Source organism: Artemia sp. Qi Xiang Cuo, chromosome 12 (assembly GCF_049724085.1).
Source record: "Artemia sp. Qi Xiang Cuo chromosome 12, ASM4972408v1, whole genome shotgun sequence".
Classification (NCBI taxonomy): domain Eukaryota; kingdom Metazoa; phylum Arthropoda; class Branchiopoda; order Anostraca; family Artemiidae; genus Artemia; species Artemia sp. Qi Xiang Cuo.
In genome coordinates this window covers 4,507,113-4,531,031 of record NC_142805.1, presented here as the reverse complement: position 1 = coordinate 4,531,031, position 23,919 = coordinate 4,507,113, and the positions used below count along the sequence as shown (strand labels likewise).

The 23,919-nt window shown below is 34.0% G+C and overlaps 1 protein-coding gene across 4 annotated transcripts in view; it reads left to right on the top strand.

Moving 5' to 3' along the window:
* The window catches only part of S6KL (ribosomal protein S6 kinase like), a 598,861-nt gene that overhangs the window by 251,212 nt on the left and 323,730 nt on the right, over positions 1–23,919 (top strand). The window contains exon 9 of one of the 4 annotated variants that reach the window (XM_089097760.1): positions 16,945–16,973. The exons of the other annotated variants lie outside the window; for them this stretch is intronic. Coding sequence (XP_088953886.1) covers positions 16,945–16,958 — 14 coding nt within the window. The 3' untranslated portion in view covers positions 16,959–16,973. Of the gene's footprint in view, positions 1–16,944; positions 16,974–23,919 lie in introns of those variants that run through there. 4 annotated transcript variants of the gene reach the window in all.

Here is a 23,919-nt window from a genome sequence, read left to right as displayed (position 1 = left end):
GTCTTAGTTAATATTTTAAATTTTTAGATTAGATTATTAAATTAGAGTTTTTTTTAGAGTTTTAGTTTAGTTTAGTTTTAGTTAAGAGTTTTTTGTTTTAACTTTATGTCTTAGATTAGAGTTTTAGTTAGGGTTGAAGTTTCGTTTAGTTTAGTTATAGTTAAGAGTTTATAGTTTTAACTTAGAGTCTTAGCTTAGAGTTTTAGTTAGAGTTATTTTTTATTTTAGTTTTAAATAATAGTTATATCTTAGAGGTTTAACCTAAAATCTTAGCTTAGAGATTTAGTTAGAGTTGAAGTTTAGTCCAAACTAGCATAACTAAAAAATTACACAATATTGCATAGAAATACCAAACCCATATGTTAGATTAGGTTTGGTTAGGTTAGAGTTTTGGTTTCTCCACGTTTAAGTTAGGTTAGATTTGGTTGGAATTTCATGAGCGCTCATGATAAGCCAACCTAATCTAACCTAACATAAACGTGGAGAAATAGAACTGTAGCAAAAACTCTAAGCTAAGACTCTAAGGTAAAACTCTAAACTCTTAAGTAAAACTAAGCTAAACTAGAACTCTAACAAAAACTGTAAGCTAAGTCTCATCTAAAACTCGAAACTCTTAACTAAATCTTAACCAAGCTATAACTTTAAGTAAAACTCTAAGCTAAGACTCTAAAGTAAAAATCTAAATTCTTAACTTTAACTAAACTAAACTTTAACTCTAACTAAAACTATAATATAAGAATATATGTTAAAAATCTAAAATATTAACTAAAAATAAATTAAACTAGAACTCTAAATAAAACTAAGGTAAGACTCTAGGCTAAAAACTCTAGACTCTTAACTAAAACTAAACTAAACTAGAACTCTAATTAAAACTTTAAGTCTAAGCTAAAACTCTAAACTAAAACTAAACTAAACTAGAACTTCAACAAAAACTCTAAACTAAGACTCTAAGCTAAAAACACTAAACTCTTAACTAAAACTAAACTAAAATAGAACTCTAAAATAAACTCTAGTCTGAGACTCTAAGATAAAATTCTATACTCTTAATTAAAACTAAACGGAACTAAAATTCTAATATAAGTCTCTAAGGTAACATTCAAAACTATTAATTATAACTAAAATTAACTATGACTCTAGAAAAACATCTAAGCCAAGACTCTAAGCTAAAACTCTAAACTCTTAACAAAAAATAAACTAGACTAGAACTCTAACAAAAACTCTAAGCTAAGACTCTAAGCTAAAACTCTAAATTCTTAACTAAAACTAAACTAAACTAGAACTCTAATTAAAACTCCAAGTCTAAGCTAAAACTCTAAACTAAACTAGAACTGCAACAAAAAACTCTAAACTAAGACTCTAACCTAAAAACTATAAACTCTAAACTAAAACTAAACTGAGCTAGAACTCTAACTAAAACTCTAAGATAAGACTCTATGGTAAAACTCTAAACTGTTAACTAAACTTATAACTTTAATATAATAATCTAAGCTAAAAACACTAAAATATTAACTAAAACTAAATTAATCTATAAATCTAAAATAAACTCTAAGCTAATACTGTATTCTAAAAAACTCTAAACTCTTTAATAAAAATAAACCAAATTGTAACTCTAAACTAACACTCTAAGATAAAAATCTAAACTCTCAACTATTAATAAACTAAACTTCAGCTTTAACAAAAACTCTACGCTAAGACTCTAAGCTAAAAATCTAAACTCTTAACTATTACTAAAATAAAATTCAACTTCAACAAAAAATTTAAGCTAAGACTATAATCTAAAACTCTAAAATCTTAACTATTATTAAACTAAACTATAACTTCTACAAAAACTATGCTAATAATCTAAGCTAAAAACTCTAAACTCTTAACTAAAACTAAACTAAACTAGAACTCTAACAAAAACTCTAAGCTAAGACTCTAATCTAAAATTCTAAACTCTTAACTAAAACTAAACTAAAATAGAACTCTAACTAAATTTATAAGATATTACTCTAAATTAAAACACCAAACTATTAAATAAAAATAAACTAAAATATAACTCTAACAAAAACTCTAAGCTAATACTCTAAGCTAAAAACTCCAAACTCTTAACTAAAACTAAACTAAACTAAAACTCTAAGCTAAGTCTTTAAGGTAAAAATCCAAACTCTTAACTATATCTAAACTAAACTAGAACTCTAACAAAAACTCTAGTCTAAGACTCTAAGCTAAAGCTCTAAACTTCTAACTATTACTAAACTAAACTTCAACTCTAACAAAAACTTTATTCGAAGACTATAATATCAAACTCTTAAATATTTAATAAAACTAAACTAAACTAAAACTTCAACAAAAACTCTAAGCTAAGACTATAAGATAAAAACTCTAAACTCTTAACTAAAACTAAACTAAACTAGAACTCTAACTAAAACTCAAAACTAAGACTCTTAGGTAAAACACCAAACTCTTAACTAAAACTAAACTAAACTAGAACTATAAGAAAAATTCTAAGCTAAGACTCTAATATAAAAAACTCTAAACTCTTAACTAAAACTAAACTAAACTAAAACTCTATGCTAAGTCTATAAAGTAAAACTCCAAACTATTAACTATATGTAAACTAAACTAGAACTCAAAAATAAAATAAACTAGAACTCTAACAAAAACTCTAAGCTAAGACTCTAAGCTAAAATTCTAAACTCTTAACTAAAACTAAACTAAAATATAACTCTAACTAAAACTCTAAGCTAAGACTCTAAGCTAAAATACTAGACTAGAACTCTAACTGAAACTCAAAGGTAAAAAATCAAATTCTTAACTAAAATTAAACTAAACTTCAACTCTAACAAAAGGTCTAAGCTAAGACTCTAAGCTAAAACTCTAAAATATTAACTAAAACTAAACTAAACTAGAACTTCAATAAAAACTCTAAGCTAAAAACTCTAAACTCTTAACTAAAACTTAACCAAACTGTAACTTTAAGTAAAACTCTAAGCTATGACTCTAAGCTAAAACTCTAAATTCTGAACTGTAACTAAAACTAAACTACACTAGAACTCTAACTAAAACTCTAAGCTAAGACTCTATTTTAAACTATAAACTATTAACTAAAACTAAACTAAAATAGAAATATAAATTAAACTAAAATTTAAAAAATAAAACAATGAAATTAAACTAAGATAAACTTGAATTCTAACGAAAAAAACCATATAAACTATTAAACAAAAATAAACTAAAATTCAACTAGGACAAAATCCATAAGCTAAGGCTCTAATCTAAAACTCCAAACTAAAACTAACTATAATTTAACTTAAACAAAAAATCTAAACTATGATTCTAAGCTAAAAACACTAAACTCTTAATTAAAACTAAAATAAAGTAGAACTCTAAAAAAAACTCTAAACTGAGACTCTAAGATAAAACTCTAAACTCTTAATTAAAAATAAACTAAACTAGAACTCTAAGCTAATACTATAATGTAAAAAACCAAACTATTAAATAAAAATAAAATAAAATAGAACTATAACTTAAAATAAATTGTAAAAAATAAAAATATTAAATAAAATTAAAATAAACTATAACTCTAAAAAAAAACTCTAAGCTAAGACTCTAAGCTAAAACTCTAAACTCTTAACTAAAACTTAGCCAAACTAAAAATTTAAGTAAAACTCTAAGCTATGACTCTAAGCTAAAACTCTAAATTCTTAACTGTAACTAAACTAAACTTCAACTCTAACTATAACTCTAAGCTAAGACTCTAAGGTAAAACTCTAAACTATTAACTAAAACTAAACTAAACTATAACTCTAGAAAAAACTCTGAGCTAATACTCTAAGATAAACCAACAAAAAAAAAAATAAATATAAACAAAACAAAAAATTTAAGTAAAATAATAATATATGACTATAAGATAAAAATATAAATTCTTAACTGTAACAAAACTGAACTAAACTATAACTATGAATAAAACTACAAGCTAAGACTCTAAGCTAAAAACTCTAAACTCTTAACTAAAACTAAACTAGAACTCCAACAAAAACTCTAATCTAAGACTCTAAGCTAAAAAAAAACTCTAAACTTTTAACTAAAACTAAACTAAACTAAAACTTTAAGCTAGGACTCTAAGCTAAAAACTCTAAACTCTTAACTATTACTAAACTAAAATAGAACTTTAACTTAAACTAAAAGGTAAAACATAAAATTTTTAACTAAAATTAAACTAAACTTAAACTATAACAAAAACTCTAAGATAAGACTCTAAGATAAAACTCAAAACTCTTAACTAAAACTTAACCAAGCTACAACTTTAAGTAAAATTATAAGTTATGACTCTAAGCTAAAACTCTAAATTCTGAACTGTAATTAAACTAAACTAAACTAGAACTCTGAATAAAACTCTAAGCTACGACTCTAAGCTAAAAACTCTAAACTCTTAACTAAAACTAAACTAAACTAGAACTCTAACAAAACTCTAAGCTAAGACTCTAAGATAAAAAAAAACTCTAAACTTTTAACTAAAACTAAACCAAACTAAAACTTTAAGCTAATACTCTAATATAAAAACTCTAAACTATTAACTAAAACTAAACTAAACTAGAAATCTAAAAAAAACTCTAATCTAAGAGTCTAAGCTAAAAAAAAACCTCTAAACTTTTAACTAAAACTAAACCACACTAAAACTCTAAGCTAAGTCTCTAAGGTAAAACTTCAAACTCTTACCTATAACTAAGTTGTTGGTGAAAAGGATGGGAACTTCAACTTGGAAAATGGGTTTAGGAGGGATAGTAAGAAAAGAACGTGTTCTTAAATGCCTTTTGAAAAGTATTGCTTGGTGTTGTGAATTAAAAAAGCTGTATATTAAAGTTGTGTGTACAAAAGATGGGAACTTTAACTTGTAAAATGGGCTTAGGAAGGAGATTATGAAAAAAACTTGTTGTGAAATGCCCTTTTAATAGTATTGCTTGATGTTGGAGAATACAAAAAGATGTAAAGTAAAGTTGTGGGTGTAAAGCATGGTTACTTCAATTTGTAAAATGGGTTTAGGAGGGACATTAAGAAAAGAACTTGTTTTGAAATGGCTTTTAAAAGTATTGCTTGGTGTTGGAGCATTCAAAAATCAGTATAGTAAAGTTGTGGGTGAAAGGGATGGGTACTTCAACTTGTAAAATGGGTTTAGGATGGACATTAAGAAAATAACTTGTTCTGAAAAGATATAATAAAGCCATAAAAAGTATTAAAAAATGGGGGCTCAGGGGCCTTTGGGGTGCTGGGGGTCCTTTGGGGGTCTGGGGGGGCCCTTTAGGGCCGGGTGGTCCTTTGGGAACCGGGTGAGGGCCTTTGGGGGTCCGGGGGCCCTTTGGGAGCCTGGTGGTCTTTTGGGAGCCCAGTGGGCCTTTGGGGGTCCGGGGAGGGCCTTTGGGGGGCTGGGGGGCACTTGAGGGCCGATTGGTTCTTTGGGAGCCCGGTGGCCCTTTGGGGACCGGGTGCGGGCCTTTGGGGGTCCGGGGGGCCCTTTGGGAGCCCGGGGGGCTTTTGGTAGCTCGATGGGCCATGGGGGGGCTGGGGGGCCCTTTGGGGGGCCGGGGGCCCTTTGGGAGTCTGGGGGACCTTTGGGGACCGGCGGAGGGCCTTTGGGGGTCCGGGGGCCATTTGGGAGCTTGAGGGATCTTTGAGCCCGAGCGGCTTCTTTCGGGGTTGGGGTTGGGGGATTGGAACCCTTTGGGGTTGGGGTAGGGGACCTCACGACGTTGTTAAAATGGAACTTGTGTATTATAAGGACCACAGAGTTTCACCCTCAAATCTTCTTCTAAAATCATCTTTTAAATCATCTTTTAAAATGTCTCTACCTGTTTCGCCGAAATAATTCCATAAAATGACTAAAACGGTTTCGCCCAAATAATCCCTAAACGTAATTTCAGCGTGTTCCTTTTGTTTGGCATCTCTGGGCTGATACATTTCAAATTATTTGGAAACCCTTTCTTGAATCAATCTCTTCATCGCTAAGATCTAAACATTCGCTTGGAGACAGTTCTCTTTAGAAACAACAAATTAATTCCCTTTCGTGTCAAATCAATTCTCTTTAGAAACAACAAATTAATTCCCCTTTCATGTCAATCAATCAATCATGACATCATCTGTCATGTGTGATCCAAACTTTGCCTCGGAAACATTCTCTTTGGAAATACATAAAAGACATTAATTAACTTGACGTCATCTGTCAGACATTAATTAACCTTGCCCGGAAACAATTTGATTAATGTCTGTCAGCACAGGTATCCCACTTTGATTAACCACGTGTTCTCCCTTGACATTCGCTGGGAGCTTGCTCAAAACAACAACAACAACATCGACCTTGACATTCGCTGAGAGCGTGCACTTACAACAACAATAACAACATCGACACCTTTGGAAATTTAGGTCATTGACCCCATTAACCACGTGTTCTCCCTAGTGAGGCTATGCCCATATATGGTGTGCTGTCACGAGTTATAGGGTCATTTCTTCTGACACTCAAGGATTTTTGAGACCTATTCAGATGCGCCTATTCAGATGTGCCTTTGTTTTCTGACTCTGTCTGCATTTGAATTCAAGAACGTAAGCGTGTTGCACATCTTTTGACTTACAGTCATTTGAAAAGGATTTAAGAAATTTTTCTAAATTATTGAATTTAAACATTTAAAAAGAGTGACTATCTAAAATCAAAATAAGTTAAGATTAACTTTCATAAATAATTTCTTAGATCACACTGCCCATCCATTTACAAACCGTTTTTCTATAATTGCATTTCTTTTTATTGGGTCATGTTTTATAAGTATTTTTTTTTATCTATAGAAGGGATGGTCTTAGGAACTTGGAAAAGGACTCAATCGATCGCAAATTAGTTTTAGTGCCCTTATTAAGAGCCAAAAATCATTGGTTGTTCAACTTCAACCATGTTTAAAGCCCTTTTGTGTAGCATATAATTCCGAATCAAAACAAAATAAAGGGTTATTTTTACAGCGGCATTTGGTTTCCACCAAACTTTGCATATAAGGATTTTTGGCGTACTGATTATAAATCTGAGGCTAATATTATAAAATAGACGTATTAACTTATAACACCTTCATTAAAGGATTTGAGAAAGAGTAAAGGCTAATTTAAAACTGCTTATGTCTGCTGAGGCTGGGTAATTAAAAAATTCCTTTTGGGACTTTAAAGAAATATTTGTCTTCCCCTAATAGCATAGGGAATGAGAGTATATCCCAGCAAATATTTACCCTTGTTCAGTTTTTGAAGGAGCAAAGTTGAGCATAATTATTTACCTTGTTAGGAGATTAATTTTTTTCCCCTTAAGCATGAATGAACATTTTCTCAACTTCCTCTTTCACGAAAAAAAAAGATTTTGGAAAAATTCCAGAATAGACTTAGACTTTTGTGGCATCTAGAGACGCTGTGACCTTATATTGATCCATTATCTAAGAAATATGTCCAAAAAAGGTTATTGTCAAAGAAAACTAACGATCAAAACCACAATCTAAAGTGAGTAGAAGTGAAGTCTTGTAATAAGTCAAACATAAAATTAACAGAGATTATCACATACAGTGGATAAAGCCTATAGGGAACAAAATTAAAATAAATATCCAAGCCCAATTTAAAACGAATAGGAATTGTGAAAATAAAAGTTGCTGTATAAAGACACCAGATGGCCAAACCCGTTTCTTCCGCATTATGTCAGGAGTTAAGCAAGGTTGCGTCTTGTCACCGCTACTTTTCGTAATTGTCATTGATTACATACTTCGAAGTACAAGCACAGACGGAATCCAGCTGAATCCAGAAACACGCCTCAGTGACGTAGACTTCGCTGACGACATCGCCGTCCTAGAATCATGCAAGCAAAGACTCCAAGAACTCCTTGACAAAGTGAGGGAGAGAGGCGGCCATGTCGGCCTAAAAATAAATAATGAGAAAACAAAATGAATGACCACCACAGATTCACCCCTGAGCATCACTTGCGGAGACCAACACATATAGCAAGTCGTCCATTTCAAATACTTGGGAAGCATAGTAAAAAATACCGGATCGACCACAAAAGAATTGCTCACAAGAATCGGCCAAGCCAATGGAGCCTTCAATAGATTAAGCAAAGTATGGCAGTCCCAAAGCTTCTCTATACGGCTAAAGTTACGACTCTTCAATAGCAATGTTATGCCAGTGCTGCTTTACGCTGCCGAAACCTGGCACCTGAACCAGGAACAAGAGCGAAGAATACTTGCTTTCGAAAACACATGTCTCAGAAGAATTCTCAACATCCGTTGGCAGCAGAGAATAACAAACCAATCCATCCGTGACAAGACTGGCCAGCCTCTTGTGACACATATCATAAGAGTCCTCCGATGGAGATACCTTGGCCATGTACTACGTATGAACAATCTCCGACTACCAAATGCAGCGCTCTATTGGCAGCCATCGGGTCCACGCCACAGGGGCAGACCCAGAAACACCCTGCGTCGAACGTACCAGACAGATCTCCGTAACCTGCACACATCAATCCAACCTCAGTGGGAGGACATACTTGCAGCAGCAAACCGGCGGGAAGATTGGCGGCTCCTTCTTGGCGGCACCTTAAACAGCTGCATTAGCATGTATCTCCTTATTGGCGGCTCCTTAACAGCTGCATTAGCATGTATCTCCTTAAAAATATTAAATTAAAAATCACAATTTTCCAAAAACAAACTACTTTTGCTGGAGGAGAGGGGGTGTTGCAATCTGAACTTTGGTATGTTATTCAGCAGTTTCTTCTATTTTAAATGGCAATAAAACGTCTGGATTACCAATTTTTTATGTAAAACCTTTGAGTTGATTCACTTTTGAAAAAACATGCAAGCCAAAACATGTACATCTTCCTAGTCAACATCATGCACTGTAAGTCCCAAACTTATGTAGAGGTATTGCTCACAACTGCTTTAATAACTTGGACCTGACAAATACATATCCTATTCTATCTATAAATTTAGAGCTTGGAATTTACAGACTTTGCAGAACCCCAATCTTTTTCTAATAGCTTATTATTTTGATTTCTGTATATCTGTTTTACCAGTCTTGAAACATTAATAGTTTCCTAAAAGACTTAGTATTTGTCCTTCAATGACTTTTTCCCTTCAATAGAAATAACTTGTAGTGGGGCAGATACAACTAGATCAAAGACCAGGCCTCATATGCCCATTACCTCCACTGAGCAGAGTACCACTACTGACCCCTACCCCAAGCCAGGGCTGGAGGTTGGCAGCTTAAGAGAAAAATGCATGCTTAATTCAATTCCTTACATAATGATTAAACTATAGCATGGAGAGAAGTGTATTACTGGAGAGAAGAGGAAAAGTAACTGATAATTGAAAATTAAGGTAAAATGTTGTAATTAAGGTAAAATGGTAAAATGGAAAATTAAGGTAAAATGGTAAGGTAAATTGTTGTGTAAAAATTTCAACAGGTGTAGACCTGTCATGTAGGTACATTTTAGGACCCTCTAGAGGGAGAAGGAGTGGAGGTAGCCTAGGTACTTCAGAATATCTTCCCAGGGCATACTTTAGTCTGTACTAGACACAAGGAAACCTCTAGGAAAGCGGATTTCAAAGAACTTTATCAAGTACTACATATCAGCTTAAAGCAGACTCAACGGAGGTATTGTCACAACAGCCCCATTCTTCAATCTTTTCAAGCAAAGGTTTAATCAAACAGTTTATGGTAACGAGCCGTAAGTAAGGAGCGACCCGGCCCAATAGTAACCAAAGCTCAATTCAATTCAATTCAATTTATTATTCAGATAAAAATATAACACATACATCAATAACAATAAAGATCCTAGAAGAGAACTTTTTAAAGACTAAAAAAAAAGAAAGAAAAAAATTGAAGTGACACTGAAAAAAAAATGTTAGAAGAATAAAACAGGGTAATTAAAGCAAATTTGTTAAAAGTTGAAAGATTAAATTATATTATCAAGTTTTGTTACATTGTTGTACAGCGTGCAGAAACTTGTGGCTAGCTCAACACTGGAGGGTATTTTGTTCCATTGGATAATAGATTTGTAAATGGGAGATTGCTGGGCAGCACTAGAAACACATTTAGGAATTATAAAGGCTCTAATGGATGAACGGAGACAGTGAGCTTCCGAATTACTAATATTATAATAGGTTAGTAGTTGAGGAGAAAGATTATTGTGGAAAACAGAGTAAGCAAGCGATAAGTTTAGTTTTTGTATGATTTGATCTAATGGAGCTATGCCAAAATCTGAGTACAAATCATGGGTTAGATATAGACGGGGATGCCGAAAAACTGCTTTAATGCCACAGTTTTGGGCAAATTTGAGTTTTTTAGTGAAGGACCGGTTTGTATTTCCCCAAACTGAAACGCAATAATGAGAAGTAAGAAAAAATAAAGGAATAATAAAGGGTAACTAGGATGTAAGGAGGAAGAAAATAATTCACATGGTTAATCATAGCTACTTGTCTCAAAATTGTTGGTGTGATGTAAGAAATATGATTCCACCCCTTAAACCGTGTAAATGCTGGAATGTCATTTGCGATATACTGAAAATGATTATATTTCAAACAATAGGTTTTTTTTTTAACAAAATCAGCAAAAAAAGAAAATTACAATGCTTCTGAAATTTTCCGAAAAATATGATTTTTTAACAAAATCAACTAAAAAAGGAAATAACAATGCTGTTGGAATTTTACAACTAAGAGCTACCTCAAATAAAAACTGGGGTTATAGGCATAGCACCTCAAAGCCTTGAAAAGGCATGAGTGTCATTTGTGCTTTACTGCATATGATATGCATATTGAATGTTACTTCTACTACTACCAACTCACCGCAGCACCAAGCCGCCTCAGGCCAAAACAGCTACGCACGCTCCTCCTCCATCCCAATCTATTCTAACCCTCCCTTTTTACGCCCGCCCATGAAGTTCCCATTTCCTTTAAATCTTTCTTTATGACGTCTTCCCACCCCAGACGAGGACGACCTGCTGTCCGTTTAGCCCTAGACGGTTGGCCAAAAAGAACATTGCCAGAATTGTACTTAGCTTAAAAAAAACTTTTTAAACTTTAGCTTAAAAAGGAGATATTGAGGTTGGGGCAACCCCTTTCATATACGGAATAATATATGCTCTTGTTAAGTTTTGATGTTGCTACTTAATTTCAGTTAAAAAAAATTTGTTTATTTTGTTAATCGTCATGAAGTTTCAAGCCAATCTGCGAAAAAAGAAAAATATTGATTTTTTTCAAGATTCGATACGATCATAAGTTTTCTGTTTGAATTAAATAAAAAAAAACACAAATTGTTTCAACTGAAAGTAAGGAGCAACATTAAAACTTAAAACGAACAGAAAATATTACGTATATGAGGGGAGTTGCCTCTCCTCAATAGCTCGCTCTTACGCTATTTTGTTAACTTTTAAAAGAGGTTATTATCCTTATTTATCAGCCTTTATGAATCAGGAGTCATTCTTAAATAACTGGAATAGAAATCTAACTTAGATTATTGTAAGGTTATTATTAGTTTAAAAAAAAAGTAAAAACATATGCAAATTTCGTTTTAATTACTCGTGAACGGTGAGCAATCTTCAAAACCTACATTAATTCAAAAACGTTCAAAAATTGAATAAATAATAAAAAAAAATTACTGAAAGTAAGAGATGTACATTAAAACTTAAAACGAACAGAAATTATTCCGTATATTAAAGGGGCTTTTCCCTTCTCAACGCTTCGCTCTTTACGCTTAAGTTTTTTCACTGTTTTAAAAAGTAGAGTTGTGAGAAAGTCAAACTTTAGCGTAAAGAGCAGGGCTTCAAGGAGGGGACAGGTCCTTTCATATACGGAATCATTTCTTTTGATTTTATGTTTTAATGTAAGACCTATATCCATTATTCACAGTCGTTACTTCTGGCACAATATTTATCACGCAACCCCAAATGTATATCTTTTAGCTCTTCCGCTGTTCCGAAAATGTTAGATAAATTGGAATTCTGATATGATACGCTGTAATGCTTTGGGGAAACATGGGGCATTGCAGTGGTGCATAATGATCATCCTATCAGTTATTCACTTAAAAGCACTAGAATTCTGAATTTGCAATCGAATGAGCCCTTCCCCAGCTTTCTAAGACTGCCAGTAATATACAATACAACCGAAGAAAAAAAAAATAAATGGGACAAAAACCACTCTTCACTAAGTCAACACTATTGTATTGACTAATACATTCTGTTTATAAATTAAATTCAAAATGTATCACCAAATTCAATGAAACTTCTAATATATCATGGAAAGCGTGGTGGTCATAGAAACATGTTTATCGGCTTAAAACTCGTATCTGTAAGTCCTTTGAACCCCAATGCACACAAAAAAGAAAACAAAATTGATTCACTTCATAATGAGTCCCAAAAAGGAATGAAACACTGCTTTTCTCAATGGCCATAAAAGTCTTTGGGTCATAGCCCCCCCCCTAATATGCTTAAAAAGTTTGAGTTTAGGGATACAAGACACGGAAATAGGCCGAAAAAGGACTAAAACACTTTCTTTGCGGTCCACTTGAAATTTTTATCCTTAAGCCCTTATATCTTTAGGACCAAAGAGACCTCCATATAAAGACAAATTGAAAAAAAGTAGTTCTCCGAGAAATGAGGCTTGAAAACAAGCCGCTTTTTCCCTAACGGTTTGAAATTTACATCTGTAAGTTCCTGGTCCAGAAAGATGGGTCACAATGTACAGAAATTTTTTTTTGTCACCAACATGGTGGCAAAAAAAAATTTTCAGGCACTCCTGAAATGGAGTGCCTGAAAATTTCCCAATCTCCCAATTTCCCTATCTCCCAATTTTCCCTATCTCCCAATTTCCCTATCTCCCAATTTTCCCTATCTCCCAATTTTCAGGCACTCCTGAAATGGAGTGCCTGAAAATTTCCCAATCTCCCAATTTCCCTATCTCCCAATTTTCCCTATCTCCCAATTTTCAGGCACTCCTGAAATGGAGCACGAAAATAGGAAAAACACCTTTCCTATTAATTAAATAGGAAAATAAGAAAAACTATTTAATTCTCTCGGTTTAAAACTTACGCATGTAAGTCTTCTGGACCCAAGTACACTCAAAAATTGAACAAAAAAAAGTTAATGCGTTTGAAAATTTGGCTCAAAAAGAACCAAATTACAATTTTTTCTGAGAGATTTGAAACATGTAGCCATCTTTCCCTGGATTATAGGGAGCCCAATGTGCACAGGAAACTTTAGTTCAGGGGATGGACCCATTCCAAAACGGGACTCATTAAAGGGATAAAAAAAAACTTTTTTTTTAACGGCTTGAAACTTCCACCCGTAAGCTCGTGGTTCAAGTGGACCTTAGATCAAAAAGAAAACTTTTTTGGGGGGGAGGGGTAAGGAATAGCCAAAAATGGGCTTCATTTTTTTGTCGTGTCGAAACTTACATCTGAGGTCCTTGGGTCACGGTGCAAAAAACTTGAAAATAAAAAATTACTGGCCAGCTGAAAATATACATCCGTATCATCTTGGGCAACATAGACCCTAATGCAGAAAAAAACTTTAAACTAAGATGAACTGTATCAATTCATGGTAGCCAGGAGTACTTTTTCAACCTCATCCCGTAGACACACAGTTTTAGGATCTTTAGGGAATGGTTTGTCGGTCACAAATTAAAATCTCTTGTGTCCAATGGAAGGGCCAAAACTTAGAAGTGGAAGGTCTGATACCCCTTTAACGTTTCGTGTGCCTAAAAACGTTGGGTGTCTTCTCTTGACCCTACACATTTCATTAATGGGACAATGGGGTAACATTTTCAAAACTGTCAAAAGCTAAGATAAATATGCCTTCGGGGGCTGTATAATAGGCATAGCCCCAGAAGTAATGGTGTCAAATTTTGCAAATAGCTCATATAAAACAGTGGCTTCATAAGTACTTTTTAATGGAGAAGTGGACATACTGAATCATTGTTGATATCCAAGCAGTGGCGGATCCAGGGGAGGGGTGAGGGGGCGCGCGCCCCCCCCCACCCTAACGTAGTCTAAAGTATTGTAATTTACAAGTTTGCGTTAAATAAACCTGCTCCTAACGCAAGTTTATCAGATCAACTTATTTTGCCCCCCCTAAAAAAACCTGGATCCGCCCCTGTATCCAAGTCATTGTAAATTTACGTGATTGTAATACCCAAAGTGAGGTCATTGCTGCCGCTCCCGTCCAACCCGTTAACATCCAAATCCTCCAAGTTTTTTATTATTTTCGTTGGATTAATTACTTATCTGATTACTAATCTTAATTACTAAATCTTAATTGCTTAATTACTAACCTGAAGGTAAATGTGGGAAATCAAAAATGTGTCCACCAGAATGTATTTTTGACAATTTTGAACTTCCTGGTAGCAAATCTGAGGCTTATACTGCAATACAGACGATCAAAATCAAAACGTATCAAGCACAGTTGCTTCAAATAAAAACGTTATTTTAGATCTCTGTTTTCTATACTTTTGAATCTAATGGAATTAAGAGTAAGCATAGCGACGAAAATAAGTACCGTTTCAAAATCGATTTGATTGCTCAAACTATATTTGTCTAAGACTTCTTTCTTAGCTCAAACTCATTATACGCTTGTCAGTTTGAGATGTTCTTCATTTCGTCAGCAAATAGAGTTTTAGTCTTTGGAGACGGGGGGGGGGGGTTGAGGGGAAAATTAAAATATTAAAGAAAATAAGCGTCCTTCTAAAATGTTAAAATTAAACTGATTGTCACAAATGTTGCTATTTTAGGAAATTAGTTTTTTTTTATTGAAAGTTGATTAGTATTTACATTTTTAATGGAATTATAAATAATTCATTTTCATGATATATCTCTTTTACCAAGAATCGAATGGCATTATAGTCAGTTCGACGTTTTAAGATGGGGGTCACTCCAATACTATTTCTGACAGAATCTGTTAATGTTAAATTGGAGGTTATAATCATTTAATTGTTTTTGTTTGAAATTTAATCGCTTTCAGTTTGAATTGTTATTTGAATTGTTATAGCGTTCTTTACTTTATTGTAAAAAAAACCTTATAAAAAAGTACAAACTCTGTTTATTTTAAAACAGATCCCAAAGCATTTTTCATAAGAAAAATATCTGGTATTCAAGACGGCACGTAAACGAGAAAAACCACCATGTCGCTAAACATGCAAATTAATGAATCTAAGGAAAGTGTATTCATAGAAAAAAAGAATAAGGCCACACAAATGAACCAGTAAAGAATGCATTCTCTATTTTCTACATATCAGTTAATAATTAAGCATAAATAAGACCTTTTCATAAGTCAAAAACAGTATATCTCCAAAAATAACAGCAGGCTGTATATGAAAGTAGAAAAAAAGAAATGAATATACAAATATACATACATATATATATATATATATATATATATATATATATATATATATATATATATATATATATATATATATATATATATATATATATATATATATATATATATATATATATATATATATATATATATATATATATATATATATATATATATATATATATATATATATATATATATATATATATATTATTCGATATATTACTGTATCTTCCTTTATGAGTAAGAATTTTGAGTATGTCCTTTTGCCTGAAATAACTTCTAAGTGTGATTTTTCGTCTTTTCAACTAAGATTTAGAAGAGGGGTTGGTTGCCCCCAGGTGCATCATGTGCTCAGCCGGTTGTTAAAGGAAGCTTTTGCCCAGAAGCGTTTATTGTATTGCTGCACAGTAGACATTTCCGGGGCTTTTGATAATGTTGTTCACGCCCAGGCCTTGCATTCCCTTGCTTGTTCTGGAGTCAATTATTCAGTTATTTCTACATTGCGATATTGGTATGATAATTCTGATGTGCGTATTAAGTGGCTGTCAAATAATTCTGATTCGATAGCTCTCAGGAAAGGCGTTAGACAGAGAGGAGTTTAATCTCCTTATATATTTAAAGGTGTCCTTGCTACTTGTTTAAAACATCTATCTACTCCTGTGTTTTTTCGTGATATTGGTTTAAGTTATACACCGACGATGTCCTTTTAGTTAGTTTTTCTCGTCGAGGGCTGGCTCAGAACTTCCGTAAGCTGTCTTCTCTACTTAGTGATATTGGCCTATCTGTTAATATGGGAAAGTGTGAGTTTATGTGTTTTAATAGTAGCTTTTCTGTATCTCCATTAAACCTCGGTTCGATTTCATTACCTTGTTTGGATAAAGTCAAGTGGCTTGGTATATCGTTTTGCCCGTCCATTTACGAAACTTGCTCCGAGTTGGTTACTAATGCATTAAAAAATATTCGTGTGTCATATGGTAAGATATCTCCAAATAGAGGGCGTTATAATCGTAAGGGCCTGGCCCGGCTTTATAATAGTTTTTGCTCTCCAGGTGTAAATTTTCTATCTGGTTTCCACCACTTACTGAGGAAAAAAGATTTACGGAGACTTAGAAGTGGTTACTTTAGATATTGTAAATATCTGATGTATTTACCCAGCCGTTTTAAAAATAGAAATATTGTATCCCGTTATGATGTCATTGATGCTTGCGCGCGACTGGCCAGTGTGTCTTCTAATATGATTATGAATAATAGTAATGTTTGTTCTGTCACTGACCCCTTAGTTTGTTTTTTTTCATCGTGATAATGGTTAATTTGTATTTTTTTGTTGTTGTTTGATTTCGTAATGATGTTGTTATTTTTTCTTTTATATTTTCCATTACTCCGCAGTGTCATTTATAATGTTCATATGTGGGTCATAAATAAATTATTATTATTATTATTATTATAAGATATTATATTTAGTATTACATCTAATAGTCTCTGAAGACTGAGTCTCCAGTTGGGCACTAGGTCACCTTGTCAGTGAACAACAACCAAGTTTCTGAGATTTTTTCCAACTCTGGATAGTATTAGAAAATTTAAATTTGTAGGCATTAAAAAATAAAAGGTGAACATTTTATCACTGGCCCACCAAGGAACTCGGTGATATATGAAGCTACTTTCATTTCTGTTGAGAAGTTGGCTCGTGCTCTGTATTTGCTGTTAATCCAATCTTTCCGATGATGCTACAACAATTTTTAAACCTGACTATTCGCTGAAAGTCCTAGCTTCCAATTTTCGTAGTCGAGTGTGGCTCTGGTGTCAGTAAGTACTTTGCTTTTTAGTGTTTATGTTGAGAATAATCTAACAGAAAATTATGTTACTCTTCAAGGCTTGACTGTATCTTTTCAAAGCTCAAGCACAGCGATACGGTCGGCAATTTAATTAAGTTGCAATTTAAGCAATACAATACTAGCACTTTAATTAATCTCCTTTTATGAATTTCTTCGTCTATTTGAATGCTGTCTAATCTGGCTTGTATAAGAAAGTTAACGATTATGACAAATAGCGTTGATGTATATTTACGGTTGATCAATCCAAAGGGATTTAACGCTCTCTCTCTCTCTCTCTCTCTCTCTCTCTCTCTCTCTCTCTCTCTCTCTCTCTCTCTCTCTCTCTCTTCTCTGTGTGTTTGTGTTTGTATGAGTAGTGGGGGGTCAATCTATTCAAAAGGTCAGATAGGGAAATTAACACAGGGAAATTAACAAGTGGAGTTCCTACCCCCTTGCACCTGTTTCTAGCTGACAAAATTCCCAGTCCTTGCAAAATTTCCATGCATAATTGCTTGGAATGTGGTCTGCATAATACAAAAGTTCCTAGCCCCTTGCACCTGTTTCTATGCAAATTCCCGCCCATGCAAGATTAGGCATGTCCAGGCAAGATTAGGCATGTTCAGGCAAGATTCGACTTGTCTAGCCAAGATTTCGAGGACACATCTTGTTTTTAGGCAAAATCATGTCTAGGCACGTTCCCAGGTGGTTGAAACTATTGATCGAGGGTCAGTTTCTTTCTGGAAGTGGGACAGTCAACATGGATTCTTATACATTATTGAATATTAAAAGTGTTGATGAAACGGGACCTAGAGTGCCTAAGGTGGCGGTAGAAATTACAAGGGGTTTTCGACTAACCCAAGAATGTGACACGATGTATAATGGGTATGTTATAACATTAAGCAAATTCAAGTCGGAAGAACAATTGTGCTTCGCGGCTAAGGTGAATATAGTTCATATACAGAGACTACAGGATGCATTAAATACGCTGGCGAAATATATTGAAGAGAACAATTTATAGAGTCTGTGTTTGACAGTGAGAGTGATGATTTGAGAAACAGAAAATCATGCGTAATCTAGTAAAATTGGAAAAGTGGTTAGTTTTGGATGATGACTTTCTGGAATTCGCTCTTCAAAGAAAACTTCTGGAGAAATGCTTAACGTTGGGAACCGAATCCCCTTCTTTGGACTATCGTCCTTGTGGTCCCCAGGCTTTTACTCAATTTTTAGGTCTATTGATTGAGATGAATGATATTGCGGTTTCGTTCTTAACTACTACATAGACGGCCATTTTGTAACGCTACTAGGATATGTTGTTTGAGAGTCAGTTTGTTTTTGGAAGTGGACCAGGCAACATAAAAAAATGTTTTACACATACCCATTATGCTTGTATACTTTGGGCAGCTGGTTATTCTACGATAATTGTAGTTTTGATGATGAGTATAATGAAACGTGTAAATTATGCAATTCATGTAAATTGCATAGAGGATATGCATTGCAAATTAAAGACTGTAACTCTTGTCTTGAAGAGATTTTTGACTCTCATAATAGAGGATTCTTATGCTCCAATTGTCACTATGATTAATAGGGTCAATGGGAAAATACTTATCCTGGCCTGATCGCGAAAAACCCTAAACGTGAGCTCAGTTTATTTTTAAGAGACTGATATCGCCGAGGCTTTAAATTGTTTTGGGAAGAAGAACCTGGTCCATGCTTCAGTTACTGGAATGAGAAAAAACTTTAATGCCTGCGGCACGGCTCTGAAGGCACCGGCTTTATCTATAGAAAAATTACAGGTGTACGTTTGGTATGAACAAAAATGAATTCTTTATTTGAGAATTTTGAGCGATGGAATTCTACAAATAAGCAACTTAAAACACATGAATTTTGTCAAATGAATCAGAATAGTATTGTTTTGTTTACAAAGAGATTTAATAAAAATGAAGTTACCCTATATTGTAGAAAATGTGATCCCGACTTTGCATGGCAAGACGAATACAAGTTGAATCTCGAAGAGCTACCTGCACTTATCGTTTTGGCTGATTACCTACACGTAGAAGAAGAAATCTAAAGGACACAGTGTTTTGTACAAAATTTTATTAATAAAAAAATTTACGTACATTTTTAAAGCATTTCACTTGTAGGGCACTGAATTTTATATTATAGAGGTAAGAAAGAGTATTTTCAACTAAAAAGTCGTTTAATCGAGGATTGTCCCCAAAATCTTGATAAATTCCTTGTAAGTATGACCACGACTTCAAAAAATAAAATATAATAGGGCATGAAAACTACAGCTTTTTGTTCATAAATCTTGTACCTGCTTCCAATTTTGAATAATAGATTTTCCGCTCTGCTCAAGAAATTTTTAATATGAGGGGTGTAGAATGTATACGGCAAGCTTAGCGGATTAAAAATAACCAATGCCCAGTTTTTACACTCGATGGGCTGCTGTTAACAATAAGTTGGGTATTTTCAACATGTTGAATAGGTTCCAGGTAATCTGAAGGTATGCAATAAGATTTATATTTGGACATGTAGTGATCCATGTTAAATGCCATGCGTTTTCGAAAACATTTCTTCACTTATACCATTTTAAAACAACTGAGAATCTCGATCTAGGGATTGCATTGTCAATTCATAGAGGGTCCTGTGGGATTTATCAAAGAACAAATTCTAGAGTGGGATTCCATTTACTTTACATACAAGTGATGAAAGTCCAAATAATTCAAATTTATGCGGGGAATCTGTCCATGATCAAACAGCGCTCGCACTTTTTACAAAGGCCAATGCCAATTTTGAAGGAATTTCACCATTGATAAATGATGACTGGGTATATGTACGCGTACCTGTAGCAATATGGCGGTGATTCGTGATTGTATGAGGCACGAGCAATTTGATATTACTTCCAGTGGCTGTTAATTTTTCAATTGCCAAAGCCACAGACTTCATAACTTGTTGTTTTCATACATGAAGTATTGCCGAGGTGAGAGAGACTGTTACATCGGGTGCAGCATCCAGTACTTTTCGAATAATATGATTGGACGGCGCGAATTGTAGATTTATTTCAATCTTTACATTAGAAGGCCACCATTGAGGTATATTAAATATCTCATCATTTAGTTTCCCGACTAAATGTAAATCTTTAGTTGTCGCCTCTCTAAGAATATTGGTAGTATCAGTATTTGTTTTATATTCATATCTAATTTTCATACCTCTCAACTGCTTATAGGACATTGGTGTCATCAACAGGAATTGTTTACAACTTGCATAATTCGAAAGTTTATTGCTCGTGCTCACTAAGTTCCATTTATATAGACGCTTATTTGCCGAAATAAATTATGTAGTACACAATTTTCGTAAGATAACCCTTCGGTGGCACTTGGTTTTTCATTGTTTGATTTTTTAACAATGACATTTAAAACTATAAATGTCGAATTCAAATCGATAAAGTAGTCTTCATTAGAATAAATTTGAAAATGAATATTTTCAGAGTGCGGTTATTGCGGGTAAAATTGTTCATAGTATCCAGGTTTTACACTGACATCTACATTTTCCCGATTGAAAAGATTTAGAGATGAGGTGACTGTAGAGTGAGAATCTTTATGTGGTAGATATATCATCTTAGGAAAAGAAATCCTTTTTGGATCTTTTTAGTTTCTTTGATGCTTTAAGCTTCCCTGCTGACTTGAGACTGATGAATGATGGGGTCTTTCTCCTCCCTTATAAACCGTTTCCCCACTGTTTCAACCGATCGCCGAGAGATCGTGTGCTGGACCTGAGATTATGTGAAAAACTTTCTTGAATATCTTTCCCAGAGCCCCAATCACGTAATGTAGAGGACGCAAACTCTTCTGCAACCGGTGCAATAAATTTTCTGTGGTCCAAGAGTAGCAACATAGCAATCAATATCAGGACATAAAAACTGATTTCTATTAGCCATTTCACTAAAAAGGGTCGAACATGACATGCAATCTCGGCCAAACCTTTTGATATTGCGAGAGGATTTCCCAATTCCCTTCTTAATGTTAACTGACAGAGCTCCAAATACGAAGTGTTGACTGGAACGTATTGAAGGTGCTTTGTATTTTAGTGATAAATAGGGTCATTAGAGTTTTTTCGTTCTAGAACACGTAGGAGGGGGACATTGGTACTACCAACTCTTGATCTGTCGACAAAGGATGCATATAGAAATATACCAGTGTCCGAAGAGAAGGCGGGCGGATATTTTCCAGTTTACAATATCTTGAAATTAAAATTCGAATAGTTTTTATTAAACGTTCTGCCAATGAAGCCTTTATGGGACTATGACAGAGTATTGTAATATATTTCAAAAAAATTTTGTTTACATGGGGATTAACAAAATCACTTTCACGGTCTGTTTGAATTTTTTTATATGAATCTTGTTCAAAGATGGATTCAAGGGCTTTAGCAACTTCAATGCCTCTCTTTGACTGAAATGGAACTGCATATGCATACCGACTAAAAACACTTATTGCGAAGTCACTTGTACGGTTTATTATGACGTCTTTGAATAGCGTCTAGACTCAAAAGATTTGCTTGTAATATGTGCCGAGGACAAAAAGCTTTAGTTTTTCGATAGTCACGACCTCTAGTCGTATGATTTAGATGAAGAGTATAACTGGATTCCTTTTGCAAATACTCTTGTACACTTTTTGTGTCAACACCAGTGACTTTGGAAAGTTTAGATGGAGAACTTAAACTTCCTGGCTCTCTAATATTTTCATAAACACCTTTCAAAATTTGATTCATTTTGTTCGTAACCGTCCCCTACCCTTTTGTATACTACCAGGTGAATCAATACATCTTTGCTTTTGTCTAGTTACCGGTGTCAAATCGCCATTAGGTGTGCTTTCCAAAAAAGATTGAAAATCGTCTTCTACCTTAAATGGACTATGTTCTCTTACTTTCTTTAGAATTTGCTTATTGCCGGTAAGACTTTTAGGAAAATTTGATTACTTTAAAAAATTATATAAATTACTATCATAGGATTCGACTCTTTTACGATTCGCAATCAGATGCGATAATAAATCAATTAAATTGTAAGGCTTGCCCTGGAATATAACTTCATTTTTTTTCATCAATTTGTTCATTTTCAGTTAGATACGTCAAGAGTCTTTTACTTGGTTCACGGTAGGACTGAGGCAGCAAGTCTACAACACTTCTTAATAACTCTTCCTTTTTCTGTGTTTCACTGTTTTCAGGAGGTTGATCAATGACATTGACTTTAAGCGCTTTTTCACGATAAGGTTTATGTTTGTTGACACGACGAAGGATATTTTGAAGCAAAATTTATTTTTCATCATTGGCAATTGTTTTATTGTCAAGAAATGTATCAAGATTATCTGCAAAGTGCTCTTTGGGTGAAAGATCAAGTTCAATTGGCGTCAATTTTTAGGGTTGAGCTATTTCTAGAGAGTAGCGTTTACAAGTCCGGCGATTATCGGTAGTAACACTGAAAATAAATTATCACCCGCTTGAACAAGACGTTTTCTTTTACAATTTTTTTTCTTTTTGCAAGTTAGAGCACGTACAAGTAATCGATGTTGCCTTGTCTGTTGCTTAACACGATATGACAGCTGAACATTACCCGCTGTTAAATTTAAACAAAGTTCCGACAAGAGATTATAAGTTCCTTGTCACCACCATGCCTGAGAATTACTTTTCTAAGTCGTGCTTTTGAATTGGCTTGCACGGAAAAAAAATGCCGTTGTTCCTGTAGCTGTATCAATGTCCTGTTTACGACTAATGACCTTTTTACTATTCACAGGTAGATATATAGTAATTTCATTATCGAAAATTTCAGTGACTACACGCAACTCTTCGTGTGTGTTTTGATTCAGGTCTAATAATATGTGACCATAACGTTTATTAGTTGCTTGATTGTATGCGGACCATACAATCACCAGGATAAATTTGTTTGTTTAGAGTTATAAGAGTACTTGAATCGCGAACATCTCTATAGATGGTGTAGTAGGTACAATTCAAAGCAATTGTTCTCATACATTTACTCTGATGAAAGAGATTATGGAGAACAATAGTTACAGAAATTTTTTCGTGATGAGAGGACAGTTAACAATTGTAACATTTCCCGCGACCATTCTTATAAAGATTCAGCTAAATCGTCAATAATCAACCACGAGTTTGCTGAAATACTAGCAAACACATCAAGTCCTTGTATAAATTTGATGTTTGGATCAATCTTCTTTATTTTATCATAGGATTCTTACCATATACTATAGCAATATGGGATATTTTTCGGATTCTTTAAAAACATCTTAACACGGTTTTTAATTATTTTCGCTAAAAGTGTTGTTTTACCAGACCTGGACGGTCCACAAAAAAGGATTTGAAGGGTGTTTTAAATTAATGCATTCTCTTCAAATGTCAAAATGCAACTAACCTATCCTAACCTAAATCTTTTGAATAAATTTTTAAGAGGGAATAGAATACATGGTTTCTTTAATTCACATATGTGCAACAAAATGAAATTATATTTACAACTTTAAAAAATAACACGATCGGGGCGACCATCTAACGTGAGCGGCCGGGCCGGTAACCGTGGCGGCCAGCGGCCGAGCCGGCGCTCTTGGCGGAAAGTGGCCGAGCCGGTACTCGTGGCGGCCAGCGGCCGAGCCGGCACATGCGTTTGCAGTGTCAAGAGAAAATAAACACTTGAAAATTACCGCTTTGCGCAATAAAATTATAAAACAAAAGGGCAGTGCTGAGCTTTTGACG